Here is a 23,251-nt window from a genome sequence, read left to right as displayed (position 1 = left end):
GAGAAAGAGAGAGAGAGAATGTGTGCACAATAGGATATGATATAAAACCAGAAGGCAGGCTAATGTGGGGAAGAGAGGGACAATGGTTGGTGGGTGGGGAGTGTAGTGTTGTTGGAGGGGCATATAAGGAAAAAAAGTATGGATGGAAATGCCATATTAAAACTCATTGCTTTATATTTTAAAATACCAAAATAAAAAATAATAAAAATTAAAAAAATGAATATTGGTTTGAAATTGCCTTGAAAAGCACCATTGGGCAGGGTGGACTGGGAAGAGGGCTCAGTTGGTAAGTGCTTTCTTTGTAAGGCTGAGGACCCGAGTTCAGATCCCCAGCACCTACATGAAGTGCTGGATGTGGTAGACATGCCTGTACTCCCAGAGCCAAGGAGGCAGAGACAGGCAAACCCCAGAGCTTGCTCTAGGCCCAGCAGGAGACTCTGTCTCAAAACACAAGGTGGAGAGAGATAGGGAAAGAGCCATTGGTCTTGGGCCTTCATACACAGGCACATACACACAACATATATACATACATAAATTCATACATACATACACACATACATACATACACAGGTACATGCATACAACACATGCCTGCACACACTGAGAGACAGATAGGTAGATGATAGGTAGAGAACACAGGAATGTCAAGCCATTTCTGCTTCATGACTGGTCTTTACTCTAGCATCGACTTACAGTCAGCCAGGCAGGTGTTTGGTGCCACAGGACACTGGCTTCTTTGGATACTATGGCCACTTGCCACGACTTCCTATTTTCTACCACACCCGGGTGTCACCTGTGCTAGTATTCACTTAATAATCTAAAAACAAATATGCCCCCCCTGCTTATCTCTGCTTTGGGAGATCCATTTTAAAAAGGAACTCTCCCTCCCTGCCACACAGGGCAGCAGACTGACTTGCAAACCACAAAATTAGCCGTAAAACTTAGAAAGGGGAGACAAAGGCACCGCTCCCTGCAAACACCATTTAGACCTCTGCCACAGAGAGCCTTAGACCTGCTCTCTCGCCTGAGAGCTGAGCTGTGGGGTGGCTCTATGCCAGCACGACGTAAAAGGGCTTAGAGACCCAGAGAAGTGAGTAGTCCCCCCCCCCCCAGTGCTCATGACACAGAATCTCTCATCTGCGTGCCCTATGAACCTGCCTAGATTTCATCAGAGACAGAAAGGACTTGTGGGGAACCTCAGGAAGAGCATGTGACATCCTGTTCTCACCATCATCTTTCTCATTTGAGGAACCTCCTCCCTAGCCCGTGTTCTCCTCAGTGAGAGGACACCTCTGCACATCTCTGGGCAGAAAGCTATTGTTTTAAATCAGACGTACTTATCTGGGGACGGGCAGGCAGGTGTGCCCTCCACAGCGTAGTGTGTTTCAGAGGACAACTTGAGGGGCGTGGTTCTCTCCTTGTACTGTGTTGGTCTGGGTCATCAGACTTGTTAGCAAGCTCCTTTGACCCACTGAACCTTCTCCCTGTCCAAGACCAGGGGCTTTAAAGAGCACGCCTGCGGGTGGGAACTGTCAGGTCAGCTCCTTTCCGTCTGTTTCTTTTCTTTGCCAACCCCTTTCCTTCTCATCCTCTTTTTTTTTTGTTTTTTTTTTTAAAGGTTCCTTCCTTCCTTCCCTGTTTCCTTCATTTCCTTCCTTCCTTCTTTTCTTTCCTTTCACCCTCCCTCCTTCCTTCCACCTATCCATCCATCCATCCTTCCTTCCATCTATCCATCTATCCACCCATCCTTCCTTCCATCCATCTACCCATCCATCCTTCCTTCCATCCATCTATCCATTCATCCATCCATCATTCCTTCTATCGATCTACCAGTCCATCCTTCCTTCCATCCATCTACCCATCCATCCTTCCTTCCTTCCATCTATCCATCTATCCAACCATCCTTCCTTCCATCCATCTATCCATCCTTTCTTCCATCTATTCATCTTTCCTTCCTTCTCTTCTTCCATTCATCGATCTACCCCCTCTCCTTTATTCCCTCCTCCCCTCTCTCTCTCCCTTCTTTCCTTCCTCCCTTTCTTCTTTCCTCCCTCCCATTCATTCATCCTTCTTTGTCTTCCATCCATCCATCCATTCATTCATCCATCCATCCTTCCTTCCTTCTCTTCCCTCCCTCCCTTCTTCCCTCCCTTCCTCCCTTCCTCTGTGCCTCCCTCCCTCCCTTCTCTCCCTTCACTCCTTCCTTCCTTCCTTCCTTCCTTCCTTCCTTCCTTCCTTCCTTTCTTCCTTCCTCCTTTCCTCCCTTGTCCTGCTGTCATTACAAGCGAGTCCTTCCACACAGCCTCTGCTCTGAAGTTTCTGACATACTTTGATTCTCATGTAAACCTTTGAAACCTTTGTTTAAGACACACATCATATCCTGGTACCACCAGGGTCAGTGCAGGTCCTTTGAGTCCCTTTGAAGAGGCAAGTATGATGAAAGACAGGTCCCCTGAACAAAGACAAGCAAGTGCTGGCAACACAGCCTGTCCTAACAGTTAACCCCCTCTTCTCATATTCTCCACAGCATGGGCCACCACTACCACCGCTGCTGCTGCTATCACCACTGTACACTCCCTGAAAAGTGTCACAGCCCTTTCAAGCATTAAGTGTAAATATGCAAAGGGGGTGACGAGAAATGGGGGTGTGGCTCTCCTCAGAGAGATTAAGCACTCAATCCCACTCAACTGCAGCATGTCTTTAGCTTGGGCATCCAAGACTCTTTAGGGAGAAAGGGTAAGAGGGAACATGGCTCACCACGCTCCTTCTAGAAGGTTCATTTAACTCCAGTGACTGGGGCTTTTGCCTCCCTAAATATGATAGAACTCAGTCTGGATTTACTTCAAGGCACATCCGGAGGTTTCTCCCATATTCCCAGAGCAGTATGCCAGTGTGTCCACACTCCCCTGCCACTCGCATTAATGAATGCGTGATTAGCTCTCACTGTGTGCCTGCCTGATTCATGGTTTTAACAGCTCCGTGAGGTGAGCATAATTATCACCCTTATTTTGCAATCTTTCGAGAAGACTAAGGCTCAGAAAGCTCAAGACACTCACATAATGTCACACAGCAAGTGAGTGTTTGGGGATGTACTCAGATTCTGACATCAGGACATGGCGGAGGACCAGGTGGCACTCGGGCTGGGCATAGGTCCACTATGTCCAAGACTGAGCAGCTCCCTTAGGACTGATCTTCTCTGCCTCAGTGTCCTCTGGCAATCACAGAGCTTTCTCCTACACCGGGAGCAGCCACCTTCTTTCAGAGAGCTGTTTCTAAACAGCACAGTTCCTCTGGATTCTGGAGAGAGGGGGTCTGTTCTCCTGACTACATCTTAATTTCCTCTTTTCCTTAAGTTGTGAATAGCAGGTCCAACTACTCTTCAAGTCTCCTGTTAAGTGACAAGTTAAGGCTGATTTAGACAGAGCATGCAGGTAAGCCAGTGTTAGAACTGCAGAGAAGGATGTGGTGGTCTCACTCTTTGAGGGTCCGCTGGTGGAAGCAGGTGGCTGCGGGTGTGGTCCTGCCTGGTCTGGCTGCTCTCCCTGCTCGCTCCTGGCTCCGCTCCTCAGCTGCCTCTCCAGCTTTTGTGAATCCGCCCTTTATTTTAGACCCCTCTCTAATGGTTTCTGGATTCAATTTGGCTGGACTTCGTTCAAATTGATTTGATTCCCACTTATCCGGCCTCTATGAAGCTGGGAGATTAGGAAAGCCATCTTGCTATTTAGAAAACCTTGATAATCTCATTTTTCTATTTTTTCCCCCCAGGAAAGTAGGGATATAGCTGAGGATGTGGGGGAGTCTGTGAATGGTTTCACTCGAGTCTTGGCAGCAGCAGGAATCTATGCAGCTCCTTCTGTGGGCTTCTCTTCATTCACTTCTGGCTGATTAGTGTCTAAGAAGTCCCGTGCTACGCGAGGCTGTGAAAACCTACCTGTGTGGGCCATATTTGTGAATTTGTGAAGCGTGTTTGTTCCTCCATTCCCCAAGCTAAGGCAGTTATACATTGTCTCCACCTTTGCTGGGTGTCTTCTCAAATATACTTCTCCCTTCCCTTCCACCACACAAAGGTCTCCACACAGATGTTAGCTACTCAGCCATGCTCCCTAGGTAAAGGAGCACTTCCTGACACTCCACAGCGAACTCCTGTCCTGTCTTAGTTATCTTCATAGCAGTCACCATTACGCGTATGTGCGTGTGTGCATGTGTGCACATGTGTGCACATGTGCTCATGTATGGAGTGTGTGTGTCTCCCTTAGAGGTACTTTAATTAGAAATGGCAGCGAGTTGAGGACAAAGTTCTGCTAAGCAATGGGGACAAGTGGAAGGCTCGGCTGGCATCAGAGCAGGCAGAGGCTCCTGGTGAGACATCAGGAGGGACCGGCTCAGCCACTGCTCTTGGGTATAAAAGGGTCCAGCTGCTTTGCTTGGATGCAGACGCTTTTCAGTTCCTAAAGGTGTGAGAGTGTCAATGACGTATTTATGGCTCGAACGCAGTTGACCCCGGAAGTCAATAACTGTCCTATGGCACACCAAGGCAGCCCTGTTGCTCCACACAGCTGTGGCCTCTTTTCCCATTTCAGAGGATGAACAAATGATCAGTTGAGAGTGGGTGCCTCTATGGTCATCACTAAGAAGCGTAGGTCTCTTGGAACTTGGGGAGCCCTGGTCTTGGGTTTCCTTTATTATTCTATAGAATGCATGGCCAGATGATATCACCCTTTCCTGGACATTGACCCCTATTGGACCTGACTTGACTGTATCCATCCACACATCCTGATTCCTTCCTTCCTTCCTTCCTTCCTTCCTTCCTTCCTTCCTTCCTTCCTTCCTTCCTTCCTCCTTCCTCCCTTTCCCCCTCTTTCTTTTTTTTTTTTTTGAGGACAAGCACTTTGCCTCATTCCTAACTGTCTTATGTCTACTATACTTAAAATATATGCAGCATCTTTTCTGGACGGGCGGATGAACGGAGGGATGGATGGGTAGAAGGGAGGGCAGGGAACTTGTGTTCACCAATTCCTTGCTCACTCTGTGACGTAGATCACCTCCCCAGCTGAGCCTCCTTATCCTTGGATCTGCAAACTTCTTGTGGACTTCTCGCGTCCTGACTTTTGTTCACAGTCTTTTTTCAACCTTGAGTTAGAGTTAGAGCAGGCCGCTTTCTGTCCTCAGGTTCAGTTTGACACAGGCCCTTCTGCACTGTACCATACCTTCCAAATAAGAATCAACACACACACATACACACACACACCCCACACACACTCATACAGACACAAACACATGTGCACATGCATACACAGACACACACAGACACACATGCTCTCTCTCTCTCATACACACACACCACACACACATACACATTCATACAGACACAAACACATGTGCACATGCATACACAGACATACACAGACACACATGCTCTCTCTCTCACACACACATACACATTCATACAGACACAAACACATGTGCACATACATACACATACACAGACATACATGATCTCTCTCTCTCACATGCACACACACATACCCACATACATACACATTCATACAGACACAAACACATGTGCACATACATACACAGACACACATGCTCTCTCTTACATGCACACACACACATACACATTCATACAGACACAAGCACATATGCACATGCATACATAGACATACACAGACACATGCTCTCTCTCTCTCTCTCTCTCTCTCTCTCTCACACACACACACACACACACACACACACACATACACAACACACATTCTATACACTTACTTGAGAGAAAAGTGTTTGGTGGATCCAGCATTGTATCCTAAGAATCTCACACTGTGCTTGAGACTTGAAACACTATGAAAGCTTTTTGAATATACAATTGAGCAGCTAACCCTCATCCTATCTTTATTCCTCCCCATAGCAGTCACCATTCCACACATGCGCATGCAGTGACGTCCTTCTATCTGTCCCGCTGCTAGATCTCTGTAACATATTTCACCAGGGAAACCCCTAGCGGTCAGGACCAGGGCTTAGGCACCAGGTACCTGCCAACTCACTCATTGCTTTTCTATTAATGATAACATTAACTCCATAGGGAGAAGTCAGGCCAGGTCTTTACCTAGAATGAAGGTCATTTGCTTCACACTATCCTCCACGAGAGGGGTGGGGCCGCTAGCCGTAAGCCTTTTGGTTTATTAATGGAGAGACTCTGAGCTATACAGTTCTGATATAGGCCTCTCTGTCAGCTGACTCCTGCTGGGGTAGGAAGGGCTCTCAGCAAAGTCATCTCAATGGACCAGATGTGAAGTGGTCAGGAAATGTCCCAGAATACCTGCTTCACTGTGCCCCTACTTTTCTGGACATGATCCTTCAGTGCCCTGGGTTGTTAGCACTAGAGTTCTACTGTGAAGTGGAAGACCCTTACCCAGACGCTCAGCGGTCTTTCAGGACAGCTACCTCATGGGAAGTTACTGCCCTACAGGGCAGCAAAATCTCACCTGTCACGTAGTTCTTTAAATCTAGCTCATTGCTGAGTGGATTGTTGTTTTTAAACATGTACAGGTTGAAGGGGGCTGGCTCCTTGCCCACGTTCCTCCACATGGTGTAGTCAGGGGACGTCCACCGTCCTGCCAGCACATCATAATCACGCTGAGTGAAGTGGACGAGCTTGGTGAGGGGGTCATAGAGGCCTCCGTGGAAGCCGATGACCATCTGGAAGTCTGGATTGGAGTCGTAGTAGATCTCCCCATAGGCTGTGTACTGCAGTAGCTTAATCATGAGGCCGTTGATACTGAAAACAGCCAGAGGAGTCCCGGTGTTGTCTGAGGCAACATAGTACTCTTCCCCACTGCTGCTTTCCATGGCAAAGAGGTGGCCCTGCAGGTCATAGTAGAGCGAGGTGATCTCAGAGTTGGAGTGGTTGTAAACATGGGTGATCCGTGTGGGGTTGTGGAGGTCAGAATAGAAGTACTGTAGGTGGTGGCCCAGGTTGGTCTTGTAGGAAGCCCGGCGGCCCACGCCATCATAGCGGTACTGGACGCTCCACCCGCTGGCCTTGTTGTACGCCCTCGTTAGAAGGCCCTTGGAGTTGTACTCAAAGATGTCCGACCCTCTCTGGCACAAATAGCCATCATCATCGATTTTGTACTGCACGTCCCCCAGCCTGGTTATCCGGTCACGGAGGTCGTAGCGTAAGGGCATGAGGCGAGCACTGTTCCCTGGGTTTAGCAGGTGCAGGTTCCCATTGAGGTCATAGCTATAGCGCCAGGTAGGCCGGTCATTGACAGCCACGCTCTGGAGCTGGCCGTCCCCGTCATAGTCATAGGTGTACTTTGTGGTATTGGCATAGGGCCCCAGTTTCAGTTCCCTCTTGATGACCCTGCCCATACTGTCATATTGCACAGTCATCCAGTACATGAGGGACCGGAACATCTCATATTGCACTTCCTTGATGCGCCCATGGGTGTCAAAGTGCTTGCTGAGTGTCATGACAGCAGTGGTGATGATCTGGTTGATGTCGTAGTAGATAACCCCAAACTTGCCGAAGTGTTCCACCTTGCCGGAAATCTCATCATAGCGGTAGAGGTCAACGGGAAGGGGGGTCTCGCTTATGACAGGTTTGATGCTGGCGATGCGGAAGCTGTTGTCATGATAGGTGTAATCAAACCTGGCGTTGATCATGCCTTCCTCAGAAAACCTGTAAATCTGCTTGTCCACAAGGGGCCCAACCTTTCGGTACCTGATGGTACAGGAGAAACCCCCGCTTTGGAGACTGACCATCTTCAGGACGCCGGTGGTCTCATCGTACCCAAAGGTGACGGCAGTGCTGTCGTAGACTATCTCCGATAACTTGGAGAGTTTTCCATACTTGTAGAACACCTGGCGCCCAGTGCCCAAGAAAGATGTCTTTAGGATGCGGCCGTCGTCACTGTAGTCAAAGATGACTGATGCATTGCTTTCAGGTGGGTTGTAAATGTTTCGGATGTAGCCAATGGAGGTGTGCGTGGACATGCTGTGCCGGGCGACACTGGGCATAGTGACTGCATGGAGGCGTTCAGAGGAGTCATATTCAAATATGTACTGACGCTGGCTCTGTAGCAGGAGGACCATGGACTGGGAAGGAAATGGGAACAGATGAGTTGGCTTTTTTTGACCAAGCACCCAAGTGATAGAGTTAACCGCATTTCAGAAACCATGGAAGGTGGAGAACTTTTCTCCCCTTTCTTTTTTTAATTCCCTTCCCCTCTCTTCCCTCCCCTCCCCTCCCTCCTCTTTCCCCTTTTTCTTTCTTTGTTTCTCTTTGTTTCTTTCTTTCTTTGTTTCTTTCATTCTCTCTCTCCCTCCCCCTCTCTTTCTTTCTTTCTTTCTTTCTTTCTTTCTTTCTTTCTTTCTTTCTTTCTTTCTTTCTTTCTTTCTTTCTTTCTTTCTTTCTTTCATATGAGACAGTTATACCATATAGCCCTGTCTGGCTTGGAAAACACAGTGTAGACCAGGCTGGCCTGAAATCCACAGAGATCCACCTGCATCCATTTGCCTCCCAAGCACCAGGATTTAAGGTATAAACACCATACTTGACTGTGTGAGGAACTTTGACCAAAGACTCATATGGCTCATATGGTACCAATGGTTCATGGCGGTAGTTCAGGGCAGACCTTACCTTTAATGGGGATCTTGTGAAAAGACATACCACGAGGCGGTGGTGCACGCCTTTAATCCCAGCACTTGGGAGGCAGAGGCAGGTGGATTTCTGACTTGAAGGCCAGCCTGGTCTACAAAGTGAGTTCCAGGACAGTCAGGGCTACACAGAGAAATCGAAAAAACCAAACAACAACAACAACAACAACAACAACAACAACCCCCCAAAAAGGCATACCGACTCAGTGGACCTAGGCAGGGTCTGAGAGCCTACATCTGTGTCCCCAGCCCAAAGATGATATAGCTTTGCCTGGAGTGAGTGTGGAGGACATGGAGGACTGGCAGAAAGCTGGGGTTTGTCCCCAGGTTCAACAACAACTCTGTTTAGCCCTGACTTGCCACAGGCCACACTGGAGAGAGGTATGCATGATGTTTTTATTGACTTTGGTAAAATCTGAAAGCACTTCTTCCTTTGAGAGACTGATACAAGATGAAATGCCCTAGAATCTGACTCTTCACAGAGGAACAGCCCCAGCAAGAGGCAGCTGGAAGACTCCTGACTCCCTGACAGTCATTCCAGGGCACTATGTCAGCGCAAGAACAGCGTTAAGTGAGGGCTCTTTCTGCAGCCTAACTGCTCTGTATGTGAGTTATATGTATGCATGATTGTGCATGTGTGCCTACATATGTGCATGTGTGTGTAGGCATTTTATCTGTGCATGTCTGTGGAGGCCAGAGGTTGATGTTGGCTGTGTTCTTTAATTGTTCCCTACTATATGTCTGTCTGTCTGTCATCTATCTATCTATCTATCTATCTATCTATCTATCTATCTATCTATCTTTGAGAAAGAGTCTCATTATGCAGACCTAGCTAGCCTGGAACTTGCTATGTAGACCTGGCTGGCCTCAAACTCACAGAGATCTGTGTCTGCATTGCAGGGGCTTGGACTAAAGGCATGCGCTACCATATGTGGTACCTACCACTTTACTTTTTGAGACAGGATCTCTCACTGAACCTAATTCTATTGTTTTGTCTAAGCTGGCTGGCCAGCAAGCTTCCAAGGGTGTCCTGTCTCTATCCTCACTCTCCTAGCACTGAGATTACAAGTGTGCACCACCAAGCCTGATTCTGGCATTTACATGGAAGAGACAAGAATTTTACCCACTGAGTCATCTCCCCAGGTCCTGCGAGTTATCTATGTAACGTTTTGGTGAGAAAGGAAGACTCCAGCCTGCACAAAGGGCAAACCAGATAAAAAGGACCTTCCCAGTGACTAGATGACCAGGGCAGCCTTTTAAGGTCTCAGCAAGTGCTTTTAAGGGGCCTCTTCGTTCTCTTTTTCCAATAGACCTTTGTCCATCAAGGATCCCCAAGTCGGTACTGTCAGACCCGGGACTATGCAGAGAGAATCTACTGGCTGCTTTGGGCAAAGTAAGAAGGTATAGCTGTGTATACTAGAGTTTCCAGCAGATTTCCTTCCCCTTGTAGCTTAACTTAGGGAAGAAGTGACTTGTCGACTTCCTAATTCATATGTAACACTTTGTCTTGCTGTCAGAAGATGGTTCAGTTCGATTCAACATCGCCACCTTCTCCGTTTCCCTTTCTGTTTTCTTAATTATATAAAACAATGCCATTACTGGCCGTCTAGCAACCTCTTTTTTTCTTTTAGTGGCAATAGCACTGCGTGCTGGGGGAACATGGAGGGAGCCATGTGGCATTATTAAGAATATTAAGATGCATTATGGCTAGATATCTCAGGATGGCAGAGGTGGAGCAATGACAGGGTGGCCGTGGGAAGAGGAGCAGAAGCCCTGCTGATGGGCCATGGTCACCCACCTTGTCAAGATAGGAATAGCTCCAGACTTTCCCGTCGGCGAACATGCGGGACACAATCCGGCCTTGCTTGTCAATGTCTGTCCTCTCGCTCATGGCCCCACGCTGGAGGCCGGCCAAGCGCCCGTTGAAGAAGTAGGAGACGTTGACGGCTGCCAACCCACTGCTCGGAAGCCACAGGAAGGGGCGGCCCACCTGGTCGTAGATGATCCTCAGGGTGAATTTCCGGTGGTCATCGTAGATCTTCTCTGTACGGATATTCCGGTCATAATCGATGGACAGGAGATTCCTTCCGTGGACCTGGAGAAACAGAAGGGACCTGGTCTGAAAGGCATCTAGTGGGCTGCTGTGGGAGACTCCAGCTGGGGTGATCAAGGAGTAGGTTTGCAGAGGAGGAAGAAACATGATATTCCATTTGCCTTTTAAGCTTCAGCGTTTATGAACGCACATAGGGAATGGCAAGGCTTGTACGACATGCTAGGATAGAAAGGAGGCTGTTTTGGTCAGATATGGCCAAGTCATTAGGTAGCCTGTGCACCGCACAGTTTCAAAGGCCACCATCTCCATCTGGAAAGGGCTCACGGTGAACCTATGCAGTGCACAGAGCTCTGTACCCCAGCCCTGACTCAAGGCTTTCGAGGGCCTTACCTGTCCATCCTTGGAGGAAGACAATTTATATTTTTTCCATATTATAATTCTTTTTTTTGGTTGTGGGGGGGCTATCTTCAGTCACCGAATCTAATAATCTTTAAGAGCAGCTGTTGTGATTTCTTATGAACTATTGTGTGAAGGTGGCTAAAACGGGGTGCAGAGGGCTCAGTAACCCCCAGTTTATAAAGACCAGGGAATATATAAATATAAGAAATATAACTATACGACTCCAGTAGGAAGTCTCTTATTTTAACTATCTAGAGGAAAATCTTGCCATTGTGAGGGATCCCAGACTCTGTTGAGGAGACCTCTGCAGGGCTGTGAATTCTAACAAAGGGAAAAGGTGATTTACTCAGATTTGAAAGGAACAGGGGAACACGTCCAGACGTGATTTAATATTTATCTAGAAGTTGATCTGATCAAGAGGAATAAGTCTGTCTCACAAGGCAGAGTTGGGAGACCATACTCTGGTTAGGGGCAAAGGAGAGGGACTCCTGGGACCCCAGATGCCCTGAGTGTTCGGCTTCAAGTGAAGGAAATGAAGCTGGCTCAACCCAGACTCTTACAACATAATTTACTGCAGCTCCAGGGTCCCTGGAGTGGCTGCCGGGGGTGGGGGTGGGGGTGGGGGTGGCAGGGAGAGACATAAACATGCAGTCGAAGAGTTGGTAGCTGTCTGCGGCTGCCTCACCTGACCCTCCTAATGGTGTCTGTGCTCAGAGAAGATGGTTGTGATGAGGACAGTAATGCTGACAAGATGCACCTGTGCAGAGCTCTGACCCAGACAGGGGTCAGGTCAGGGGCTGCTCAGCCATTGCTCTGTTAGTGCTCACAAAAATGTCACAAGAGGAAGCCCAGTGCCACACAGTAGGGGCTCTGAGACAGCTCAGTAGGCAAGAGTGCTTGCTGTGTAGGCATGGGGAGCTGAGGTCAGATGGCCAGCATCTGTGTTAAAAGCCCAGTGTGCACCTGTTAGCTCAGTGCTGTGCGGGTGAGGACAGGAAAATGACCGGGGGCTTGCTGGACACCATTTCAGTTCCAGCTTCAGTGACAAACTCTGTCTCAAGAAAATAAGGTGGAGAGCGACCAAGCAGGGTATCCTTGTGTGATTTCGATGTTTGAGCGTGGGTGAACGCATGAATACACCACACACCCACACACACACACACCCTCCCCACATACCCACACCCACATCCAGAACAGTGAGTCAGTCATCTTGGTCTCAACTTAGGTTTGTTTTCTCTAGTGTGCTACTTTGTCATTTGACCAGCTCCTCGGCTCCCTGTATTGATATCTACCAAGCTTCTGGTGATGTGTAAAAAGGCCGAGGGGCTCGTCAAGCATTGTCTCAGCGCCGGAGGATTCTCTCCTGTAACGTTTGGGAAGATGGAGACTCACATCAGTTCTACAGTGATCTGTATTCTGGGGAAAAGCTTCATGCACAGGCAAAGAACTTTGTTTTCTAGCTTCCTCTGGGGACAGGAACAACCTACCCAGAGTAAGTGGTAGTTCTTGGCTGTATTTTGGGGGAGTTTCCTCGAAAGAAAGCTGAGAACTGGCAGCTTTCGCTCCTCCCTCACTCTGTTTTTTCCTAAGATGGTGCAGTGGCTGCTACCCAAGCATTGCCTTATGAATGTGAAGTGAGGTTTGTTTTTTGTTTTGTTTATTTTTGTTTTTATTTTTTTAAAGACAGTTTCCTACTGTAGCCCAGGCTGGCCTGGAATTCACTTCTATAACTTATAACTCATGCTGGTCTCAGACTTGCAGCAATCCTCCTGTCTCAGACTCCCAGGCATTGGTATTGCAAGTATAAGCCACCATGAGATGATTTTGAGGATGGAACCTCTAAGATGAAGGCTCAAACCAGAAAAAAATAGACTAGAGCCTTGCTGATCCAGGCATTTTCAACAGTCACCCGCACATGCACCAATGGGCTACTTATAGGCATTATCATAAGACAATATAAACCTATATCTTACATCAGGTTCTGTTATTTCTTTTAGGTTTTATTTCATCTTATTTTATATGTATGGGTGTTTTAAAAACTTATTTATTTTTATTTTGTAAGCATAGGTGTTTTGCTTGTATGAATGTCTATGTGAAGGTGTCATATCCCCTAGAGCTGGAGTCACAGATAGTTATGAGCTTCTATGTGAGTGTTTGGAACTGAACCCAAATTCTCTGAAAAAACAAAACAAAACAAAACAAAACAAAACAAAACAAAACAAAACAAAACAAAAAAGCAGCTAGTGCTCTTAACTGCTGAGCCATCTTCCCAGTCCTAGTGCTAGATTTTGTTTATTATTTTTTCTCTCAAGATAGGGTTTCTCCGTATAGCTCTGGCTGTCCTGGAACTCATTCTGCAAAGCAGGCTGGCTACTCAGAGATCTGTCTGTCTCTGTCTCCTAAATGCTGGGATTAAAGGAACATGCTGCCAATACCTGGCTATGTACGGGTCTTTGGCTTGCATGTATATCTGTGTACTATTTGTGTGCAGTGCCTGCGAAGGCCAGAAGAGAGTAGTACTACATTTCCTAAGAAGAGCGTTGGGAGCTGCCATTTGGGGGGCTGGGGACTGAGCCCGGGTCTTCTGGAAAAGCAGCCAGTGAGTGCTCTTAATCACTGAACCATCATCTCTCCAGCACCAGGCCTGTGCTACTTCTCGGGTCCATAACTAGCTTTTTAAAGTAATGTACAATCTCCTAATACTTTAATGCCAATGCTGGGTGAGACAGACTTTCACTCAAGAGTGTGAAACAGATAGAGAACCCAGGGATAGAAACGGGAACTACGGTGGGGGGACATCTGGGATGTGAAAGGTAACTCAACAGGTTGAGGGGGATTTTCCTAGGAACAGACTTGCATGCTGGAAGAGGGTCTGGGAGCTCTAGTGAGAGTGCGGTGTTCTTTTTGTTAAAACATCCAAGTTGACATGCTGTCTGAATTCTTGGGAGCCTTGTTTCAGGTCAGTCATCCCCAGAGAAAATGCGCAGGAGGGTGTGACTTTCCTGGCGTACCCACTACCCAGGGAAGACATTTTGAAAATCACTGGTTAGGGTTAACTTTGCCAATGTGAAATTTCTAGGAAAAGCCCAACCCTTCTCATAATTAAATGTAATAAATTCACCGAAAGCCCCACCAAAGGGTTCAGGCCAGTTGTGTAATCTAATCAAAAATATTTAATTCTAAGGTCATCGTCTATAAGGAGGGTGCTCGGGCTGGGTGTGAGAGAGTGGAGGGACCACCAGGCATGCTCGGCTTTCTGTGGGTGCCTGCCCCCCAGTTTAGAGCATGCAGGGGCTTTAATTTAGCCACACTGTTCTCTTATTCCAAATTAAATTACCCGACTCGCAATATTTAAATTAACCTTGAGGCTTCCTGGAGAACATAAAAGTTATTTTGAATTATTTTCACTGCCAGGATCAGCACAATTCCCTCCTCAGCCGGCTCGGCAGGCATTCAGCGATAGAGAAACCAATTTTTAAATTAATACAATTTTGTGTTTGTAAGGAAGCCATTATTTTTAATTATCGGGCGTTTTCCTCAGCCTAGCTTCCCCAGTTAATAAAACTCAGCTATTTAGCATGGTTTTTATTTTTGCAGAGGGCAGATTTTGGGAAATAGTTTCCCCTCTGGGATTTCCCCCCAGCGTGTTTTGATCTCACCAAGCGTGCGCCTGTCACAGAAAGGCTCATAAAAAACCCCGAGAAAAGGAAACACCGATGTCAAAATGGCCCTGCTGGGCTCATCATGGGTGACTCTAACTCAGCTCTAGGGGCAGCAGGAACGTGCGATCTGAGAAACACAGAGGAGGAAATTACACTGTGCTAGCCCCCTCCCAGGAAATGGAACTGTAACACAGCAGGACAGATTTCAGCTAGACACACAGAAGAACCCCTTTGCTCACTCGGCTCCCAGGATGAAACCCAAGGAGATGAACGTGGGAGGTTGTGAGAGTCTGCAGTGATTAAAGGCAGCCGGGCTTGCCTCTGAGTTTAGCTATTCACTTACCCACGGGAAAAGCCTGACTAGGTGACATTCTTGTTCCTTTTCTAGGTTAGTCCTCAGGGACTTAAAAGCACCCATCCCCAGATGTCACTGAATAAGACCCACACCATGCGGGGATCAACGTTTGTGCAGACAAAACAAGTTGGTATAAATTTAATATTAGCTTAAATAATGCATCATTAGAGGGGAGAGCCTCTGTAAACACATTAAATAATGGATTCTCCGAGCAAACATTATTTTTGGATGACTAGCTCTTTTGGGTGGTGGTGGCAGAGGTGGGGAGGGGAAGATCCAAATCTTGAGTCATAGTTTGACACTGATTAACTGTGTCATTCCAAAGCCACATCTTCACTGACCGTGCCTCAGTTTCCCATTTCTGATAGTCAGCAAGATCCCAGTGAGTAGGTTAGTACTTAGAATTCTAGTACCTTAGAATTCCATGTCCCTGAGTTCATGACTGATGATGGAGGTTGGAAGGGGATGAGGGTGGAAACTCTGTCAATGCTGACCATCTAAAAGCACTATTATGAAAAATCAAGACTAGAGAATGTGACTTAGGTCCTCGGTGAGCATCAAACATCTAAAGGTGGCTCCAAAGAACAGTGGTGAGTTATTCTGGAAGGTTCTTCCAACTTAGAACTAAGGCACAGATAGAACGGAGTGAACTTTCATGACATCAACTCCAAAATCCTACTCGTTCCTTCCTTCCAGTCATTCAGTATTTACTGAGTAACTACTGCCTGCTTGCTACTGTGACAGACACTGAGACAGAGCCAGGCAATTTCCCGTGGAGATGAGGACAGAGGCAGATGAGCTCTGAATGAGAATCGGTTCAGAGTGTAGATATTAGTGAGCAGGTGCAACATGGAGTGGGACCTGGAGCCAGCACAGCGGCTGACAGAGAAATTCCCAGAGACTGTGCAGGGACACCAGAAGGACGAGAGAAACTCGATAGGAAAGCTGTCCTCAGCAGTCCTCTGTGTCACCACAGGTTACACCCGTGGAGGTTGGCAGCATCTCAAAGATCCTTACCATAGCCAAGGAGACTGGCCAGCCCAGCTCCCCTCCGCTTATCTGCTCCATTCACTCTGCCTTTCTCTCTGCTCAAGATTCAGGGAACCCTGCCCCTGTCTATTCAGGGTCTGTGAACATGCAGCGATCTTAGTATAGAAGGCTTTTCTTTCCACCCCAGGGCCAGAAAATCCCCCCTGATTCTTTATTTGTTTTTTTTTTTTTTTTTTTTTTTTTTTTTTAGCTCAAATACCATTTTCCACGGAGTAGCCTTTGCTTATCTTGGATAGTCCTGTTCTTTTTTTTTTTTTTTTAAAAAGACTTATTTATTTTATTAATTATATTTGAGTACATTGTAGCTGCCTTCAGACACTCTAGACTCTAGAAGAGAGGTCAGATCTTGTTGTGAGCCACCATGTGGTTGCTGGGATTTGAACTCACGACCTTTAGAAGAACAGTCGGTGCTCTTAACCACTGAACCATCTCTCCAACCCCGCATAGTCCTGTTCTTAACTTAGGCTTTTCTTCAGAGCATTGCCATGGTTTTTTGTATGACACTTACTTTATCATTGCTTGTGTTGGTTTGGTAACACTTAAGGTGTGTGTGTGTGTGTGTGTGTGTGTGTGTGTGTGTCTCCTCATACCATCCTAAATAATAAATTCTTGCTCATGTATATGTGCTTGTGATCCTAGCCCTTTAGAGGTTGAGATAGTAGGATTGGAAATTTGAAGCCAGCCTGGGCCACATAGTAAGACCTTGTCTTAAAAAAAACAACAGAAAAAAAAAAAGCCCCACCCCTGACACTTATTGGAGACACATACTCGTGAGTACAGGGTCATGTCACAGCCACCAATCTTGGCTCAGAATGTATACAATGCTAGCTGTCCCTTCCTGCCTTGGGTACCCCAAATCTACTTCCCTGTCCCCCATTTCATTCTCCCTTGTCTGCTTCCCATCCTGCATTTCTACTTTGCTAGGTTCTGATACCCTGGCCCCCACCAGACTCCCTCCCCAGCTAACTCAGCCTGGTTCCCTTACCCATGAGTGAAGGGGGGGGGGCAGGACAGAGAGAGGAAGTAACAGCTTAGGGACTGCAGTCTGAAACTGGGGGTGGGTACCCTACCAACTCTCTTCTCCCTTTCTCCAAATAAACTTGAGGGCTCTGTAACAAAAGAATCACAACCACAACCCACCAACAAGGGGGGCTGGAGAGAAGGCTCAGCGGTTCAGCATTCTGCTCACAACTGCCTGTAGCACCATCTTCAGGGAATCTAGATACCCTCTTCTTGACAATGAGGGTAAGCACACACTCCTCCCCCTACACACATGGTTGAAAACAAATCTTTAACACAATATCAGCAGCAGCAGAACTTATTATTATTATTATTATAATATATTATAATATATATATATAATATATATATAATATTATTATTATAATATAATATATTGTCCAAGAATGAAGTACTCTTTGCTTAGGGAATTCATGGTTTCATGAGAGCCCAAAGGTTTGCCCTTCTAATTGTGTATAATTTAAACTAATATTCAAATTTAAGGTGCTGCAAGGGGTTCTGGGTACATTAACCATGCTCTCAAGGTCACACCAGCTCTTGTCTGTGTTGGTCACAAATACACACCGAGTGGTTAGTAGTAACTGGGTCAAGACGATTGGAAAGAGAGAACCCAAGGCAGGTGAAGAATGCATGCATCAGGGCTTGAAGGACCTAATCCATGCTTTTGAGATGATACTGTGCTAACAAACCTGCCTGGGTGGGCCCTCTCTAGACTGAGTTCAGGATGACAGGACCACACGCACACATACCTGCCCACCCCGAACCTTGTCCTGAGACATTATGATTTGCTATACAAGTAAAAGTAATGCCCACCAGTGTGAAACTGTGGTATCATGCTAATTATGTAGCAACCAAAACAAAATCACTAACTCCCACTTCATATTGGAATGCTGCTAACACTGAGACCAGCGTCGGATGGAAGATTATCTTGGAAGCGATTTTTCTTTTGTTCTGATACCTACCTGTGTTCCTTGCATTTGCAATCTCTATGTAAATCACAATCAAGAAGAAATACCCTAGTGTCACAGGCCCTCGTGTTTTTTTTTTTTTTTTTTTTTTTTTTTAAAGAGCGAGTCAGGCACAAAGCCATGTTAGGAAAGAGAAGGGGTTTTAAATCATAGTGGGAGGATTCATTTTCGTTGCTTCTCCCAGAAGCTGAGGAGAAAGACTTACTGGGTGTGGGAGCCAGGCTTCTAGTTTGCCTTGTGGCCAGGTTTTGGAGGGATGGAGGACACAGAATACATTTGCTGTTTCCCCCGCGCACCCCCCCCCTCCCCCCCCCCCCCCCCGTAGCCTACATGGCTCCCTTAAGAGGGTCAGGTTTGGACAAATGACCAGACACTGGCCAATCACAGGTCTCCATCTTCCTAACTGGAGTGAACCGCACCTGTGCTGGGCCAATCACAGTCCTCCCTGCACCTGTGCTGGGCCAATCACAGTCCCCCCTGCACTTGTGCTGGGCCAATCACAGTCCCCCTTGCATCTGTGCTGGGCCAATCACAGTCCCCTGTTCTGGGCCAATCACAGTGTGCTGGGCCAATCACAGTTCCCTCATGGGACCTTTTCTTATTTTTATCTTTTAATTCAGAGACTCTGTCTTCTGGTCTTACTAAGCTGAGATGATGTAAGATATTTTGATCAAGTCTTCCTGATCAGTGTGAAGAGAGTACAAGTGTACAAGAAAATTAGGTAAACTGCCACAGTGTAAATTGTTGGGGGAGGAAGGGGACTACAAGAAAGAGAGGAGAGCAATGTTAATAACTGGGTGACACGTTGGAGTCTCTAGGACCATCTCCCTTCTCCTGGTGGCCTGCTGCGTGAGACAATGCATGTCCCGTTTTGGCCATGCTATCCTGATTATGATTTGCAGACAGATTCTGGACAGATATGGGGGCGTGGGCTTCGAACTTCTGCCTTCTTAGGATAAGGGAGAATTTACTTGGTAAACATCCTCAAGGTGGGGCCTAAAGAGGACATGTTTATCACATCTTCCCACACGACACGTGTCACCAGTATGGTGCTGTGGCCTGGTCCCTGCATTCGTGGAGCTGAGAGATGCTGGGAAGCAGTTGGTTTTGAAATGCCAGGCGGAACAGCGGGAGGAACCGAGGACAGCACCAGGAGGGACTCTTTCAAGAAAGAGACAAGTCTTTGCCTCTCTCGACCTCGGACATGGACAGGGAACACGGGACTGATCCTCCTGACTCCATCTACAGCACCACCATCTTACACATTCCCAGCCTAAAAGGAGGAATGTGTGGTGCTCTCATTGGCTAAAACGTATTTCTGATTAGAGGACAAGACAGGTCACCAAGATGGGTTAGGACTTCACTGTTCCGTTATAGGAAAGTTCTTTGTTGGGAATTTTGGACACATCTTGACACTGGACTTCACAACGCCAAGTAGTCAGACTTGTAGGAACTGTCTGGTGCTCGGGAGAGGCCAGGCCATCTGGTTTCGTGTGTGGGAATTGCCAGGTGCTACCCTAGTTCCTGAGACTCACTCCACATGCTGTCCCTGTCCTGGGGGAACAACCTCTGTCCTGCTGGGACCAGCTACATCTTCATGTTCCTGCCTGGTCTCTTTATCCTAGAAGGCACGGCTGGGGTCGCACTGTCTCCCACACCTATTTTGGCTTTCGGTGTCTGGCCTCTCTCCATTAGCTAGCTCAGAGTCTGGCACAGCCTTCCTGGTCTACACGACCACGTGGAAGGCCTCTTGGAAGTCAGCACTGCACGGCAGCCAGGCTGGCTGCCAAATCCTATTAATCATGTGTGTTGCAACTCTCCCAGGCCTCTAGCTTCTCTCTCTCTCTTTCCCCTGCTGGAGACCAGTTTCTAGTTTGCATTGCTGTAACAGCTCTGAGGGTCCCTCTCCTCTTGTCTGGTCTCCTCCTCGTCTGTCTTCCTCTGCACCCGGGGAAGCTGGAGAGATCTTTCTAATCCACCAATCCCCACACATCACTCTACTAATTAAGCCCTGGGACAACTCTCCAGGGCCCTCAGGATAAATACGGACCTAGTATAATATTCTCTTCCCTGTGGCCCTGGACACTTTCTCTCAGTCCTCATGAGTTCTGGAGGTTTTCTGAACTGGATACCCCTACTAGTATCCTGACCTTCTTGAGGGTGTCTTTCTCTGTCTAGAAATTTCTTTCCCGTATGTTGCCTGGCTAATTCCCGATGCTCTTCAGAACCAACCCTGACTTCCCTGAAGTCCTCCCTGGTCTCTTGTCAACCTTGTGCCCTGACTTGGGTTCCCCAAATCTTCCATTTTCTCCCTGGCAATCAGGAAAGTCATTTTTCAAGCTTCCTTGGGATTAATCCAACTGTCCAATCCTGGATGTGGGGAAGGAATGCATGTCACATTCACGCTAACTCGCCATGCTCCCTTGAAGTGTTTAAACTTTTCCTCTTCTATAGAAGCCTCAGAGGCTACGTGTGGTACCGGTTTAGCACTGTGTCACTGCCATACCCTCTTTGCCAGACCTCAAGCTCCCTTGGTAGAAGGACTCTTCTTTTCTCTAACCTACTCATTCCACAGTGCTAGACAAAGAGTAGGCAATCATTAAACTCTTTAAGGAAATGCAGGATGGCTTCATGGGACGACAGAGGAATAAAAAGAGATGTTAAGGCTGGCCACAGGGAGAGAAGTACAGATCTCCCTGCTCTGAGACAGTCTAGTTGCTGTGGGGGCCAACAGATGAGGCTAGTTTAGGCTACAAAGTTCCTATAGGGAACTCAAGAAGCACAGGGGGTTGGGGGAGGGACACGCGGAGGTCCCTGAATCCATAAGGCACTCGGCCCCTCCCCCACACCTTTCCTCCAACGGCTCCCCCACAATTTCCAGGAGTTTCTTTTATTTCATTCACTAAACAGTTTATGAACTGAATTAAAATAAATGAGATGCAAATAAATTCCAGGCTTTCTCCCTCATTTTCAAATTACATTTTCAGTCCACTCAACCTGTTATAATCTCATAGTGATTTTCATTTAAGAGAGCTAAATGGATATGTGATTATTGTTACAGGAACGAACACCAGACAATTAAATGTTGAGGTGTTGATAGATAAAACTGTGTTTTGATTTGCATAAACATGATGCCAGCAAGTCTAACCCTGGCAGAAACTCAGTTATAAGACTTGCGTGCCTAACTTCTGTTAATTACCACAAGTACCATTATTAAGAATTTTAATATTCAGAGTTGGGATTATTGCCATTTTATTTTAGGGCCACATTTATCTTTATTTTGAAAACTTAGTCGAAATGCATAACTAATTTATCAAGGAAAAGGCACGATTACTACTTATAATCAACTTCTACAGTGCAGCATATCAAAAATCAATTACACAGCTCTGAATCCAGTCATTAAGGATTTAGCCACTAATCTCATTCCATTTTTGTCTTTAGGAAGATACTGCAGCTTGCAACTTTGCAGATATCAGCAGAGGAAGAAAAACATGGGAGTCTGCTGATAACCTAATGTGGAGAATTAAACTCTAGCCAGACAAAGGCAGAATCTTAATACATAGTGGCCCTGGCTCTGCAGGGAGGTCACCTGGCTGGCTGCCTTTCAGAAGTTATGACCTAAGTTTGGCAGGCACTCAGTCTTCTGCTCCCAGGGATTCTAAAGCATTGTTTTGACTTTGCCTTGCTCTGCAGATGGCTGTCTTCCTAGGGCCTCTCTTGACCGGCAATTATCTTAGGTCTTTATTAGTCAACTTCTTGGCTGTCTCCTCTCTCATGCCCCTGGCCCCTGGATGAAAGTGTCAGAGCTCTGCTTGTGTGACACCTACCTTAAGTGTCCGGCACAGGATTCTAAGTGCTCAGTAAACAATGCGTTGGGGATGATGAAGACTGAGGTTTCTGGGACTCTTCTCCTTACCTGGGGAGAAGGGTTGTCGCCGTGGTAGGAGTAGGTCTCTGTGTGTGACAAGACCTGACAGGAGCAGGGTCCACAGTGCTCTGATCATCTAAACAGGGAGATGTGTGGGACTGTGGCTATGGATACTGGTCAGAGAACAAGCTAGAAAGATGGACCTGGGGTTAAATCCCGGCTTCGCCTTGAGTTTTAGCGATGGTGTCCTGACATTTAATTAGCTTCCTTGAATCTCTGTTTCCTATTTGAGGACTGGGAATGATAGCAATGATCTCAATAGGCTACTGAGAAGATTATAGTAATACGAGTAAACAGGCATGTTTCAGTCAGCTTTCCCATAGATATCCTCAATAAGTACATTTTGGTTACCTTTACCAAGATGTAAGTTAGGGCTGGTCAAGTCTTCCTTCTGCCTCTTTATTTATTTATGTTCATATTTTTTATTTTTTGTGACCACACACTATCCCCCAGGGAACTGTCTTCACATACCCCGTGATCATCCCGTGTCTGCCGTTTTTTCAGAAGAACGTCACTTCTTGGCTGTGACGAACACACTTTATACTTGTGTTCTTCCCGTATCTAGCAAATTACCACGCACATGGTGGGAACCAGCCTTGACTCATGTGTGTTGCATTGTGCAGATAGTGAATCTTGGCGAGGGGTGGGAGGGAGGGGGGAGGAGACGGCAGGTGTACAAAGACCAACACCTCAGCCAGTGGAGGCATCCAGTGAATCTATCCCAGGGACTGCTGCCCATCCATCTTGGGAAATGGAGGGATTTTCCTTAAACCCAGAGGAATACAATCTTCCACCTTCTGAAAGTGGAAAGGTGTTCTGGAGGCCTAACATCCCCTTTGCCGTGTGAGGAAGGGGGCCCGCCCCTCCAAGTCTGTGCGGGGGTGGAGGGTGGGGTTAGGGGAAGAGCGGACCCACTTACCCTAAGCTTCCTCCCGAAGATGGTGACTTTGCCTTTGATCTGTTCCTTCCTCAGGCGCCACTCGATGGAGTTCAAGCCGTTCTCCATGGGCAGAGAGATGTTGCAGCGCCCGATGGTGGGGGTGATGGTGCCTGCGAGGACGTGGGGCTCGCTGTGGAAGCTGACCCCCATGCCGTTGGCGTACATTACCCGCAGGGTTCCATTGTTGCAGAGCTGGTAGCTGTTCCGCACTTGATCTG

The 23,251-nt window shown here is 47.1% G+C and overlaps 1 protein-coding gene across 1 annotated transcript in view; it reads right to left on the bottom strand.

Moving 5' to 3' along the window:
• Window positions 1-23,251, bottom strand: part of Tenm2 (teneurin transmembrane protein 2) — a 922,633-nt gene that overhangs the window by 5,694 nt on the left and 893,688 nt on the right. Inside the window, exons 24-26 of the mRNA XM_052195978.1 lie at window positions 23,013-23,248; window positions 10,457-10,753; window positions 6,483-8,097 (exon numbers count right to left, since the gene is read on the bottom strand). Of these exons, the coding sequence (XP_052051938.1) occupies window positions 6,483-8,097; window positions 10,457-10,753; window positions 23,013-23,248 (2,148 nt within the window). The remainder of the gene's footprint in view (window positions 1-6,482; window positions 8,098-10,456; window positions 10,754-23,012; window positions 23,249-23,251) is intronic.

The sequence above is a fragment of the Apodemus sylvaticus genome, chromosome 10, assembly GCF_947179515.1.
Source record: "Apodemus sylvaticus chromosome 10, mApoSyl1.1, whole genome shotgun sequence".
In the NCBI taxonomy this organism is placed as follows: Eukaryota; Metazoa; Chordata; class Mammalia; order Rodentia; family Muridae; genus Apodemus; species Apodemus sylvaticus.
Note: the sequence above shows the minus strand (reverse complement) of the source record. Positions and strands in the feature narration are given on the sequence as shown.